The sequence below is a fragment of the Xiphophorus maculatus genome, chromosome 20, assembly GCF_002775205.1.
Source record: "Xiphophorus maculatus strain JP 163 A chromosome 20, X_maculatus-5.0-male, whole genome shotgun sequence".
NCBI classification, from domain to species: domain Eukaryota; kingdom Metazoa; phylum Chordata; class Actinopteri; order Cyprinodontiformes; family Poeciliidae; genus Xiphophorus; species Xiphophorus maculatus.
The window spans coordinates 12,012,601-12,028,108 of record NC_036462.1 but is presented as its reverse complement, the minus strand read 5'-3'; the positions used below and the strand labels follow the sequence as shown (position 1 = coordinate 12,028,108).

Below are 15,508 nucleotides of genomic sequence, written 5' to 3'. Positions count from 1 at the left end.
TCATTGACAAACACAATATAATCATGATATAATGATATATAATATAATCATATATAATGATGGATGATTATTTGGGAATGCATCTCCAAAGCTAAGTGTGAAATTATGACACAATTTATCTGGTCAACTAAAATTATAAAGCACCAGTATTTGACTTATTTTGAATTATTATGGTTTTCCAGGCACACTGTAAACCCAAATTAGTAATCATTACTAAAGCTGCACATGTTACGTGATTGCCCTGGCATGTTCTCGTTTTTACAAAATCAAAAACCAAACAAATCAAGCTCTGTTTACATAAAGTCTTGTGTCCAAGATAACCCATTACTAAGGAACTCAAGGTTTTAAAAACTGATGATCTCAACCATTATTCATGTTTTCTCAGTCATTGTAACTCATGTTTATTAGAAATCATTACTCATGTTTATCATGGGAAACAAAGTATTTGGTTTCCATGTTTATCAGTATTTATTTATCATATTTATTAGACTTATTAAATGTAAATATAATCAATTTGTTTTTTTTAATGCAATAGTAAAATTTTAAACGTAAAGTTGTGTAAACATCTGACCATGTGAAAAATGTGAACATTGATGCCAAACAATGAACAGTAGGATATTTCTGAGTTTATATGTGAGCCCTTAAAGAAGACCCAGATTATGTCAGGGACGTCAGCTATTCCACAACAACAGCTTTCATAAGTGAATCAAATTACTGAATTTCAACAGACCGCCATGAATAATAACAGAACAGAATAGTATGAAATGCAATTTATGCTGACATTCACGCCACTTTTACAAAATGCACAGCTTTGTCAAGATAACATATAAATTTAGAGAGGGAATGTAAAAGAAAACAAATTCCCTATGATCCCCCACGGGCTCCGCATAAATCAAATAAGGTGGGTTAAAAAAAAGAACAAACAGAATTGAACGAAGTAACACAGCTGAACTACCAAGCAAAATTCACAGCTATAACACCAGGAATTATTGTAATGCTACAGAATAAACACAATTAGCAGGTGACCTCTGCAGCCAACAATGTCAGAAGAAACACTGAGTTCACCGATTCTTCTTTTTCTTTGTGTTGGCAAACAACTCAGAAAAGCATTACTCCCACCTACTGGCTCACCAGTCAGGTGTTCACTGGTTTTGAGTAGTTTACAATGCACATTTTGTTTTGCTTTTTGCAAAATAATGACAAGACTAGTAATAACAGCTTGACTTATGTAAAAGAAAATTTGGGTTTACAGTACACACAGTGGCTCTTCATAGCAAAATCAATTAACTATGTTTAATTTAGTTGTTATGAAAATGGTGCATAAATCAAAAATAACTTTTAAATATGTGACTTCAGGTTATAGTTTTATCTGACTCCTTGAAATTGGCCTCTGACTCTTGAAGGACCTCCTATACTTTCCGACATTCCCTTCAGCACATCATCACAACAGTGCTTCTCAATAAAGAAGAAGCTAAGAAGCTTCTCAATAAAACCGTTTACAACTGTTCTTTGGAGCTCTGAGCAGACTGCTAATTGCTGCTGCTGCTAGTCTGAAGGATTTGTGGGGGAAGAGGGTGGATGCTCTCTGGGTACAGCTGGATACTTAAACCCAAAGGCAGAGCTTTGGGGACATAGGTGGAGCATTGCAGGTGCAGGCATTAAGGCAACCCTAACTAGAAAGTTCAAAGAAGTCAATTTTGCATAATATACCCCTTTAAACACGTTATGCTCCTAATTTTTAAGGTTACCATAAAGGAATTTTTCACACAATGCAGATTAATTAAAGCTCCTACTGGTGAAATTAAAGTCCAATTAATACCTACACAAAAGAAGGTACTTAAATGGTATAATTAAATGATACTGATGATTCAGAGGTCCACGAAGTACGTGTTTGCTGAAATCCTTTTGCCTGAAAGATAACATTGAAAACTGAGACAGGTGAGTGCAAGACTCTTTGCACTGCTATCTCAGCTTGTCAGTGTGACTGTCCTCCTATAAATATGCCACACTTACAGCAGAATCAACCCAGTTTGATTATTTGAAGAAGTGTCTTCATTTTTCATTCACAAGCTGTGCTGATGATTCACCTTGACAATGAACTGACACAAACACTGCTGCATTTGACATGCTGCGCAAACGCAAACACAAACACAGTGTTGTTGCATTATTAGGCAGTTACTCCACCATCCATTTAAAGATGAGCATATTAATTGGTTATTTATGTGTTTTGGCATAAGGTACATGTTGTCTACATGGCAAACTGGCATAAAGGTTTGGTCACTTTACAGCAACCACATAAGAAACACCCGGAGAGAGCTGAGGTCATTAAGCTTCCCAGACACCTTTGCGCATTTAATTCCTTTTAAATTAGTTTAGGTGTTAAATGAACCTGTGTTGGAGCTAAATTAAATTCCAAAGCTATCATTAAAAAGGTTTCTATTAAGGAGCCCCGGGTTGGGAAATTGGCTCCAAGAGCGTCTTGGCCCGATAAAGGCAAGAATATTTCTAATTTCCAACTCCCTGCACTCACTTTGACCCCATGGGGTTCAGCAACACGACAAAATACCCCATTAATTCCATCTGAAAGCTGGCTGCTTATAGAAAACCACCACAATCTGTAACCTCTGATGATTTGTGTGAAAGAACATTACCACTTACAAAACACTGCACTGCTTTTCAGTTCTACTTCAGCTTGGCACAAGGAACCTGAATTATTAACAAAATGATGCATGCTATTCCAAAATTAATTACTAGCCTGAATGTTATCCAACGCTTCACTAATGTTACCAATAATCCATTATTAACTGTAAATACAACTGCCAGCAATGAGATACCAGAATGTAATGATTTGTTTACCTTGTGAGCATATCAAAGGATAACACACTAACTATCTTCTCCATTTATAATAAGGCGCAACACAGAAAATGAAAACAAAACCCCCCACTTTAAATGTGTTCATCTGAAAACTATAAAAAACAGACTCAGTTGCTAAAAGTGTTTGGTTCTGTTGTGTTTTAATCACTTCTTTTACCTTCATGAATGATGAGCTGAGAATGCAGCTAGCAATGCTTCTTATCAAAATGGGGTTGAATAAAACAAACCAGTGCAAAATTTAAGATAAAATAAAGGACAACAATTTTAGATTTGTTCCTGAATAAAGCTTCTAAAATAAAACAAACTGAAATATAACTAGAAGCAAACATGCTTTTTATACATATAATTAAAACAAGGAAACAAACATATTCTTATTGAGCATAATAAAATGAATTTTTTTCATTAGAAAAATACTATTAATAGAATGATAATCCACTGTAGTCCCTCTACTCCTAAAATATAAATTGTAAAGTTTTTGTGCAGTTAGAGCTGACAAAATTATGTCTACCTCTACAAGATCAACATTAAATCATAATGTTTAATAGTGTTTAAGACTTTTATTTAAAAACAAATTTAGTAAGAAGTAACATCTCATGCAAGTGTCTTTAGGAGAAACAGAGCATGAACTTGCAGCTCTAAACAAGGTAATACTGCAATTATTAAACAGATAATAATTGCACCAGTCACAACATCTGCCATACTTAATTCCCCACTCTGTTTAGGTTTGATCTTGCAACTTCTTCCAGTGCAATACTGTGTGTCACAATCGTTGAAGTAAACATCCCATAAAATGTAACATGACCTTTCAGGCTTAGGATACTTTAAATGTGATATGTACCTGATTCAGGACCACATTTGTGTTGCTTAAAAGGTCTGACATCTGTTTGCTATTGACAAGTAAGACAGATTCTGACTACTTTTACCTGCTTATGAAAGTAAACTGTGTGATGGCGAGTCTAACCATCGCTGCACCATGCACAGAACTTCTGTGAACCTGAAGCCCAACTCGTCTGACTTCTCTCCCTTGCCTCCGGCCCCTGGGCCCAGTCCACTTCGTCTAATAGAGATGTTGAGGAGAGAACGCAGAGCGGAGAGTGCTAAAAGTCTCTCTGAAGAAAGAAGCAGATTATATATAGCCACTGATTAAGGCAGAGATGGGAACATGACCTACATGCATAACAACATTTTCTCTCACTTACTGCTACAGAACAAGCCTCCGTCCAGGACCAGGACTCCACAACTGGGAGAATAACTCTAATTATAACACCGGAGTCGGATTTCAATGCACACCTCATTAATATTTCTCTCATTATTGGGTTAATAATGTTTTTAGAGGTGTGAGAGAGTTGGGAGAGACTGCAGACTGCCACTGAACCTTTGTTTTTAGTGCACCTGTAACGCAGGTAAAAATGACCACTGTCATCTTTTGTGTCTGGATCATGCATCAGATTATAGCAGAAACTGCTAACTCCCTTTCACACATAAAGTCAGCTTTCTAAAAATAGCTTCTCCACTGGAAGACTCACAGGGGACGAGGGGGAGAATGGGGAGAACAAGACAGTAAGAGAGAGTGAGAGAAGTTATTCTCCTTCCTCATCATCAGATCCTGTCCTCATCATGCCAGCGACCGTGTATCCGGATGGCTCCGACAGCGCTGGCGTCGGCAGGCAGCCTGGGAGAGCGGACCTCGCTGAGATTGAATCCTGGTCTTTTTATCAACCACCTGAGGTTGATTTAACACCCTTTTTCCTGGATAGTGAAAGAGGCTGATTACAGAGTCAGACATTCCTTCTCCCTCCCCCTCAGCTCCCTCAGCTGCTGCCCATTACCAGAGCTGCTGCTGCGCTGCGCCGCTTAGGCTCATACAGACACTGAGAAGAGACACAGAGGCAGGTCAAGAAGTCCAGACATGGTCAGGGGAAATCATTGTGTGTGAGCGTAAATGTAACTTTAGATGTTGAATGATTTTTACTATTACTGTTGCATAACACTGAGACAGACTGGCGACCTGTCCGGGGTGTACCCCGCCTCTCGCCCGGAATGTTAGCTGGAGATAGGCACCAGCACCCCTCCCGACCTCTCTAAGGGACAAGGGTGTACAGAAAATGATGGATGGATGTTGCACAACAGACTGACAACTTATTAGACTAAAGGAGGCACATCAAGGGTAAGCCTTCATATTTATAAGTGTTCTGATAAAGGCAATAGGCCCAGATTTCACTTAAGTGATTTCCAACTGTTTTCATTAAGTTGAAAAGCAGATCTTAAATTAAAAAAGTGATTTTGTGTTGAGTTTTAACAGCTTTGTCATGCAGTCTGTATTTACATGCTTTCATTATGTCAGCTACTGCAGAGTTTATATTCCCCTGCTGCCTAAACACAAACCAACACTTTTCTTAATGTTTGCTTGGCAGTGTGATAAAAAGTGACAAGCATGTAGAGGTGAGTTCCTTGATTTTGAAGTCAAGTTTTATTTTGAGGTTTAAAAAAAATACTTTTCTTCTACAAAGTAAATTTTTTTCACTGTAGTTTTAAACCTACTAGGAACCACCTTTTAAATATTTAATACTCAAGTTCTCCAATAAATATTTTCTCATTCAATCCAGTAATATCTACATGAACAACACCAGGGAATCCCAGCCTTTTCTTCCTGAAGTCCCAGATTTGCATGTACAACAGCAGCTGTGAATTGCCTTTTTTCCACAATAATTTCTCCATGCATGTGCAATTTCCCAGCCCACTATCAAGAGTCAGTTCAGAAATTAATTATTTATACATCAGAAATATCTTTCTATTCATGTGGGGATTCTAGCTGGGATATTCCAAAACATTAAAATTCCTTCCAGTCCAAAGAAACATTCTGTCAAACTCAAATTATTACTGTAAAGAATGGTGGTAAGAAAACAAGAAACAAGGACAAAATCAAACGTTGGTGAAAAATGGTTGAACACAAGCAAGGGAGGAAGAAAGGAAAAAGTCATGGACACAAGGAATGAGACCTGCAGTGAAGGAGTGAAGGGATGTGACACAAAGAAAAGCAAACTAAGGACAGTCACAGGAGATGTAGAATATAAGGATAAGAGAGAAAGGAGAGAAAGAAGGAAAGCAAAAAGGAAGCAGTATCTATACAATGATTTTCTTTTCTTTCCAGGCATTCCATACAGAGCAGAGGTCCTCAGCCCTGTCCTTCCTTTTTTTACTTGCTTCCCTACTGCTGCACACCTGACTTAAATGAATAGGTGATTAAAAGGCATCTGCAGCAACAGAAAGCAGGCTAAGGAGTTAACACAAATTTTTGAATCAGTTGTGCCAGAGATTCGGACACATATAAACCATGCAGGACACTGGGCCCCGAGGACCACGGTTGGGGACCACAGATATAGAGAATCTACTTGCCTACATGTGCCAGATTTTATTAAAATTTATGAAATCTAGACTGCATCCACATTGCTGTAACAGCAACTTGTGTTTGTATGACCTTCAATCACCTTGCTTGTTGGTGTGCAGGTGCGTGGGTGTGTAGATGCGAGTGTGCGTAGGTGTTTGAGGGTACGTGTAGAAGTAGGTGTGGGTGTTTGTGAGCAAGTTTGTCACTTAGAGGCAACACAGTTGTTAGAGAGGTTAGAACAATAAAAAGCCTGTACCATTCAGCATCCAGGAGCAACAAAGGGCAGGCGGACATGACTCTGGGAGGCAGCAGCCGCCCCAGGAAGACAAACACACACCCACCTCCCGCTGCAGAGGCCAAACAGACCGGTGCCCGCACATATCCCCAACATTATTTTCTTCCTCATTACTTTTACAGAACTCACACTAGTCCAGATTTTTCAGAGCATGTAGAGAATGTAAAAATCCACAAACATCTGGATAGCTAATTTAATCTGAATTTAAATTTGTCTCAGAAAGTATTACAAATCTGTGTGTAAATGTACACACTGAGGAACCAGATTTTTCCTTCACATTTTTTTACTCTCAAGAAAAAAGTAAGTTTGTGCATGATAATTCAGGGCACTGCCTCTGCTTGTTGTTCTAAAGATTGTGTTTGAGGCTCATGCATTTAGTTTCAACAATTAGAAAGGCATCCCTCTGCAAAGCTGTTTTTGCTGGGATACGGCTGTTATAAAATAATTAAATTTAATGTAGAGTTCCCATTTGTTTGATAAATTCTCACACTTTTTTGATGTTTGTCTTGATTTATATCTTTCAGTTTCAAATTATTGTAAAGTCAACCAGGTGCGACAACAATTATATTCCCCCATGAAAAAACTATGTTCATATGTTCAACAAGTAATTTCTGGCAAAGGTCATTTGAAATACTTGAATTTTAGGGATTTTGTAAGTAACACCATAAAATTAATTAAAAACAGTCAAAATTCCAAGTTAATGTTTGAGCTAACATTGATGAATTGTATTACAATCTGCACATGGCAAAAGAAATCATGACTTCAACTTGAGATTTCTATTTTTTTTTCACTCAGAGATCACAAAAACATTATTTAGAGGAGCTTGTTTTGAGTCTAAATGGGATAAAAAGCTTCAATCATCATATAAAAAATGTCCTTCATGGATTTTATGTGCATTGACAGATCATCTGAGCATGTGTTTCAACAGCAAGTGAAAGGATTGACGGGAAAATACAGTGCAGACCACTGAGCCTTTTCAGAGGTAACATACTGTTTACTTGCTTTTGTAATTACATGCACACTAAAAAGCCTGAAAGGGATCAAGCAGCGCATATCTTTCTAGGTTACAAGCAATTAAATGGATTTTAATTTAGTAAAATGTAGGTAGTTTAATGGATCATAAGTTACACAGAAAATGCTTCTTTCAAGGGGGAAAGAAGCATAAGAAGAATATGCTTCTTTCTGGTGGAAAGAAGCATATTCTGTGTATGAACAAGATCATCTTGTGCTGATCTTGTAACATCAGCACAAGATTCTGGTGTCTGGCAAAATGTTAAAATGGTACTTTTTTTCTTATCAATCGCTCTCTTTTCCGTCGCTCTTTGAAAACTGACATTAAAGGCTAACAATCTTTTGTGCTTGCCAGATAAAAATTCCCAGACAGGCAATTTTGGCTTTTTATTTGTAGAGTAAAAGCTTCCTAAAGGAGAATGTGTCCTTGCTGCTATTAGCCTTATGGATCTTATTACATGTTAACAAGGTAAGTGACAACCTATGTCAGGTGTGTCCATGTTCTAAGATTGCTTTAAGATAGACATGCAAAGCAAAACAGGATGTAAAACAGAAAGATCAACAAGGTTGACTCTGCAGTTTATTTTTATACTTATACCGCTGAATGTAGCCAAGAAAATAAAATGTATTACAAACTTATACATACACATTAAAAAGATTCAAAGTAAAATGTACAAGTCAGACATTACAACTGTCCATGGCTGATGTCATGTCTTTACTTTTCTTTTGTTATCACTCACTGAAATCCACCACAGGACACAAGAGAAGAACCTCAGTAGGTGTTGCTGTATGTCTGAAACACCAACACAAAGTCGCAATCTTATGTGATGTCTGACCAGTGCTTGGCCATAACTCATTTAGTCAGGAGGTGAATCTGACTGACAACATGAAATAACAAGGTTAAGTATTTATCTCCTTTAATGCCATGTTCCATTAACCTCAAAACCTCAAAATGGTTTCGAGAGAATAACCTCAAAACCATTTTGACTGTTTTCTAGATGGACGTAGCAAATAGGATTAGCCAATTAACCACACTAATAGGTTTTGACTATCATCCACAGTGCAAACCAATAACAAGCAGCAATATGTGGCAACCAACAGATGTTTATTACTGCTGTAAGTGTGGGAGATTCCATAAGATGTGGATCAACAGAGATGTAAATATACGGTGCACAGACTTCAACTACAATCTCTATTAATTCATATCAGATTTTGAAGTCAGAGTTGGTGCCAGCAGCCCCAGGTTTTGAGAAAATTGGAAGAAAGAAGTTCTGTAAACATCTTAAAAATGAAGTAGAGATCAAACTCTGAAACCACAGGGGCAGAATGACTGAGCGAGAGAGCATGAACCAAGTTTACCAAAGCAATTGCCAGATTCTGCCAAAGTGTGCTGGGAAAGAGATCATAGCACTGCTTGAAGTGGAGAAGATTTTGACGTGTGAAGTCTCTGTTCAATTTTAAAACTGAATCACACTCTGGAAGAAGATAGAAGGAGACACTCTGCTGTTATAGATAAAACAGCAGAGTGTTTGGAGATCCATTTCTCACCCCTGGTCCTGAGCAGCTATCTACACCAGAGCATGGCATCTGTCTTTCTTTTAAATACATTTTGTCTGCAAGTTTCATAATTGTTTAAAATGAATTATAACTTTATTTTTTCAAAGTAATCGTGTATTAGATTTTGATGATAAATTCTGTTAAACTGCAGCACAAACACAACAGCTGCATCACATGTTAACATGTATGAGTTTAAAGTATTTGTGATAGCTGTGTCCTTGGTTGGTGATGAGGATTGTATTGTCCAAGCTGTCGACTCCCAGTGCTGCTGCCTTTTGTGTGTCTCACATAATGGCTCTGTGCTCAAAACACATTGTTCAGGTTTAAAATTTACATAATGCTTTCACCTTGGCATTTCTGTCTTTTTGTATCTATGATACAAAAGATAACACTTGCAATACACCACACATACGCACACATCAGGGTCAGGCAACCTGTTCAGCTCAAACACATTACACAAACTAATAAGAGCTATTTTGGTCACACGTCCAGCTTTTCAATAGGTTTTTTTTGTTTTTGTTTTTGATCTGTACAAAAGAAACAAAATTGACACACTGAGCACATGTAAAGAAGTGAAAGCCATTTTCCACAAGTCGAAAATAATTGATGTAATGCTAGAAGAGAGTTTCAGGTCTGCCAGTGATACATGTCATCCTAACAGAAAGAATATACTTGGCTCAGAAAAAAGGAAAAAAAAAACACACTGACCATCAAATCATTTTGTATCTTGTTATGGGTCAAATAAAATGGAGTGTGACAGCCCACACATTGTCCTGTCCAGAAGTCTCAGTGCAGCTCATTTTTTATAATGAACACCTAAGAAAGCCATCTCTCTCCTTTTTTCTAAAAAATATTTTAACAATACTTTGAGGCTCCATGCAGCAGCAAACAACCATTCTCAATGTTCTGTGGTGTTATAATGATCTTGCCAGAGTATGCAGTTTCTCTCTCCTATTTTATCCTCATAAGTGTTTTTTTTGTTCCAACAAGGTACCCCAGCCGACCTTGGTTATTCGTACATGTGAGTCAGAGCAAGCGAAGCTCTTCGTTTTCTTCTCTTAATAAAATACACTCTGCAATTTGACAAGACTCGCACAAAAAGAGAAATAAAATCAATATTTTTCTGAGTTAACGAAAATCTCATAAATTTTTAAGAGGCTCCTGTAAAATTTTTGGCTGTTTTCTTATATTCATTCTCTGTTTGTTTTCATCTAAGTGTCTGCTGCCATAGTGCAACATGCAACTTTATCCCCCAGCAAGAAATGTAAATTACACCCCAGTTATTAATAAGTTCTACAATTTTAAAAAGCTACTGAGCACTCTCATAAATATTAAATTAAACCTTGTAGTATCAAATGGCAAGAAATGGTTAGTTAGAATTAGAAATCTAACCATTTGTTTCACGTTCTTAAAAGCCATGTGTCACAACGTGACCTTTGGTTAAATTGAAAAGTCCATGGGGAGTGAGAAATCTAATTTCCAAGAAGAGTGATGTTGAACTCATACACTTTAAACTAATCTTGTGCACTAACAAGCTGGTTATCTATGGTCATGGCTGCTGATGGTGGGCTAAATAGAACATGGTAGTTGGAGAGGGACGGAATTTGGCCCCTCAAACATAAAATTGTTCTACATTTATTTTAGATAAATGTAAATTATTTATTTTAGATAAATGTAGAAATTGTTTTTTTTCTCATAAATTACAGATTAAACTAGTAATTTAAAAAGAAATTGCAATTACTAGTGTTTGTGTCATCAAACAGATTGTACATTAAGAACAGTTTGTTAACTTGAATGCAGTACATGCCACAGATACAAATGAGATTTAACATCTAATTAACTAAATTAAGCATAACTGGCCACAACTTTGACTTCAATATGCAGACAAAGTACTTCCAAATTATGCTCTTACTTGTAGAACATGTAGTAACAGGTATTAATGGAATCAAATACACCAGTAATGGCTGGTGGGATGTTTGTGAAGAAGTAGCACTTGTACTGAGTTGATGCATTCAAAGCATTAAAGTATTCTGTCCCACGGTCATGGAATAGGTTCCAGCATTCAGTGTCCACAAGGATGTTCAAAGCACCAGTATATAATGCCAATGATAATATGTTTGGATTTCAATTAGAAAGTAAGTGAGCAAGTTTTATTTATACATCACCTGATGCAACTGATGGTTATGCTAATGACCAGACATGCAACACACAACTTATTTTTGTCTAATTGTTTGAATTTTTGTGTTTTGAATGTGTACGTATGTAAAGGATTGAACTTTGGGATGCTTAGATTAGACAGAAAGACTTTTGTGTTTGATATTGTAAATCTCAAGACTTTTTTCATGACTAAGTAAATAAAAATAACAATTTCTTGCACTCATTTAAGCTATTTGGAACTCTGAAATGAGTTGCAAGAGTGTCATGGCATTTTTATCTCTGTTTACATTTTCCACAATGCTAGAGTGAACTATTGATTCTTTAGGAAATTATAATTTCTGTTCAAATCCTTTCCTTCTTCTGAGTCAAACTACAGAAACCCTTTAAATGAACTATAAATTCACCTTGCCATTTATGTCATAGATTCTGAGTGAGCATGAGGGAGCGATTAGGAGCAGTGAGAAATCATTATAAAGGTGACCGAGCATTTCTCAAGGGACACCACCTTCAGACATACAGAGGAGAACTCTCACTTTGTAATACAGTGGAGCAGCTTACACAGAAACCAGCTTTGCACAAAATGCTGCAGCAAAAGATAATATTTCACCACAAAATATAGAATCCTTCTGCATGAGTCTTTCACTTCATCTTCAGATATAAAACTTGCTTCCAGATCAAACAACTGAAGCCAAAGAACATCTTGGGGTCTCATCTGATAAATCTTAACACCAGCTTTAGTAGGATTTTTTCATTATAAGAATGTTTAGAGAGTATTCAATCATTGTCTGATTAAATAAAACAAACACCACAAGTGTGTATCCTGACTGATGCATGCTAAACTACTCCAGAAAACACACACTGGCACTCATAAATAAGCTGTACTGTATAGTACTGAAGTACAGAGGCAGGCTGCCTCAGCACTCATTTAAAAGTCAAACTGGTTTTCATAAATAATTCAGTCAGTCAAAAACTCAAAACAAACTCATCTAGTGAGTTTATTTAACTCATAAATAGTAATACGATTTGTAAATACTGTGTTCTACTTACCCTAATGTGGTCATGGTGACAATGGTGTACCAGAACGAAGCTGGGATGCTGGTAAACTTGCTGGAGCTGGAGCCCTTCTCTGCATAAAACATGACCGTAGCAAAGATGATGATGGCCATGGTGAGCGAGAAGAGGAGAAAGCCCAGCTCTGAGGCACAGCTCTTCAATGTATAGCCCAGGATTCGAAGCCCCTGGGAGTGGCGGGAAAACTTGAAAATGCGAAACACTCGGAAAACTCGCAGAGTCACAAAGGCGCCACTCACGTCCTCGTTGTTGGTCATCACAAGGCCAATGTAATATGGCAAGATGGCCACCACGTCGATAATGCTCATCACAGAGCGCATGAAGCGGTAACGGCTGGGCGCAGCAAACAGGCGCAGCAGGTACTCTACCGTGAATATCATGACGCATGCAGTGTCTATGCAGAAGAACGCCACGGTGTAACGTTCACCACATGGCATGTCTTTTTGGTTGGTGGTAGTACCACAGGGGACAGTCTCCACCACATTGGTGATGACCGAGATGGCAATGAAGAAGCCGGTGACATAGTAGAAGACCAGAGCCAAGGTGGAGGTGTGGGGATTCTCAAAGGCACGCCACATAGTCTCTCTGAAGTTCAAGTTGGGCTGCTTCAGATCTTTGTTTTCCTCCTGGTCATCCTGCAGCCGCTCCAAGTTCTCCCTCTTTCTGTCCTTGTACTCTTCATAGCAGCAGTCACCTATGATCTCAGGTATGATTCCGAAGAATGTCAACTCCTCGTCGTAGGCCGAGATACACTCATGACGGGGGTAGTGGAGCTTTCCTGTTCGGTAAAAGTTAAGGATGCTCCTGAAGGCATCAGGGTCTCGATCAAAAAAGTACTCCTTTGTTTCCTCATTGTAGAAGAAGTCCTTCTCTGAGCTGCCCAGTAGAGTGTCGGGATATCGATCCAAAGTTGTTCTCCATGTTTGAAAGCGTCGTCCGCTGACATTAAGGATTATCAGCTCATCTTGTTTTCTGCTGTTGTCTCTCGGAGCAATGGGCATGGGACAGTTGGCCACAGGCATCCAGCCAATGGCCGCAGCCCTGGCAAAAGGAAGCCATGCAGCTACTCCGGTTGCCATTACGAAGCAGAAAGTTGGACAAAGGCTTCCTTAGATGTGACTGCTCTCAAAAAGAACTGGCATCTAAAGAACATTTGTACAGAAGAAAAGAAACAAAAAAAGGTAAAAAATCAGCAGCTGCACAGCTGAGAAAATGATGTTTGCCGGTCAAAGCTTGCTGCTGCGAAGCTTTATACTGAGCTTAAAATCAGTTCACTCTATAAAATGTCTGACCACTCAGCACACTTTTGTTCAAATCTAACAGAAAAGGTTTGTACTGTACGGACCCACCATGACATACATCTACAATTCTAATGCTCTGAAAAATTAATAAAATGAAATTTTATAAGCATTTGAAACCACATTAACCATGATAACTAATTACCTACCATTAGTAATCTGATATTGTGTAGGTTTGTGATGACATAAGATTAGTTCAGAAATATTAAGATGTTTCTGATCAGTGACCATGACAGAACCAGATGATTTTCAAAAGCTTGTTTTATCAAAATAGGTGAAATTTCACATTCACAGCTGCAAAAACAGTAACTCATTGTGCTTCACATGTTTAGAATCTTTTTATCATATGAAACTCATACGCTATAAGAGTTTTACTGTTTGCATAAATTATATAAAAAGTTTTTTTTTTAAACTTCTCAATTGCATCCTCGTCAATTGATGCACATGTGTCACATTACAGGGACCTAACATACAATGAAGGCTTTTGTTTGATTTCTTTTCTTTTTTTTTAGAAATGGGATTAACACGATTGATTCAGTTTCTAGCATATAATCTCTTTGTCTGAATCGTAGCTAAACGTCAGGAGTCGAGATAAGGTGTCCTAATCAAAGTCTTGTTTTACTACTATAGTAGCTTCGGCTTCCAAGACAATGAACTACAAATATAGTTCTCTCAATCACTCAAAATGTCAGCAAAATTTAATCAGCTCAGCAAAATTTAAACTAATAAATATCAACCTATCAGCCCATAGCTGCACCATTACTATTTAGCAGCGCAGAATAGGGAACTGAATCAAACCTGTTGAATACGAACAGGGGAACCTGCTGAAGATTTAAACAAGCCGCAACATGTTTATTGGGTGCTTACATTTTTAATTCGGCACCGATCTATATTAGACTGAAATGCATTTTAGATCAGTCAAATCAATTTCTGCATTTTCCTTTGACTAACAACGCATTTTCAGACGCAAACAAATAACTTGTCCAACTATTTCAAAATTTGCTGGTCTGAAATACAAATATTTAAAAATGTTGATTTTCAAAAATAAACGTACTCACCAAAAAGGAGATGAACTCCCTTCAAAGTCGAAACATGAGAGTTTTAATGAACACCGAGTCCGCAGGTGTCAGAGAGAGAGAGAGCAGGAGCCCGCCTCCATCCAACGAGCAGCGCGTCTCCTCCAGGATGGATGGATCGATAAACTCCCGTGGACACGTTTCCGAAGCGGAGCAATCAGTGCTTGGATCACTCAAAGAAGAAACGGTCTGGTCCGAGATAATACGAGTGTTACCTGGTGGACTCTACATGGTGGCTCCTTTGTTCTGCCGTCAGTGTTTGGAAAGTGAAATGTGATGGAGAGGAGCAGCGCGCCTCCTTCTCTCCTGCTCAGAGTACAATGCCCGCCTCGCTCACTGAGGCAGCTCCGTGTGAGTCCTGCTTCTCCTCTCTGCCTCATTTTACTCATCTCAGACAGACCAACCTGTCACTCAAAGCTACTCCAACACCACACTGTTGCTTTTCGGACATGTTACATTTGAAATAACTAAATAAGCTACATTAATTCAGAGTTAAATATCCAGTGTTTCAGGGTGCTGATGAGCCTCTGCTAAGCTGAATACTCAATAAATAGCCAATATATACTGTATATATATTTTTATTTACCAATATTCAGGGAACTTTAAATTTTGTTTATATAATTGGTGGTTCATCTTGTGTCATATGGACTGAAAATACAATTTATCCATTTCTCTTCATTCTTCCTTTTTTCTGACTGTATAACTCTAAAAAATAAACAAACATGTTTAAGGGGGCAATATAAGTGATTAATGTTGAAGCTCTATGCAAGTATCTTGTCTT

General features: G+C 37.9%; 1 protein-coding gene across 2 annotated transcripts in view; it reads right to left on the bottom strand.

Moving 5' to 3' along the window:
• Positions 1-15,049, bottom strand: part of LOC106699803 (potassium voltage-gated channel subfamily D member 3-like) — a 93,603-nt gene extending 78,554 nt beyond the window's left edge. For both annotated transcript variants that reach the window (XM_023324473.1, XM_023324474.1), the window contains exons 1-2: positions 14,710-15,049; positions 12,330-13,495 (exon numbers count right to left, since the gene is read on the bottom strand). In XM_023324473.1, the coding sequence (XP_023180241.1) occupies positions 12,330-13,432 (1,103 nt within the window). In that variant the 5' untranslated portion in view covers positions 13,433-13,495; positions 14,710-15,049. The remainder of the gene's footprint in view (positions 1-12,329; positions 13,496-14,709) is intronic.
• Positions 15,050-15,508: the final 459 nt, after the last annotated feature.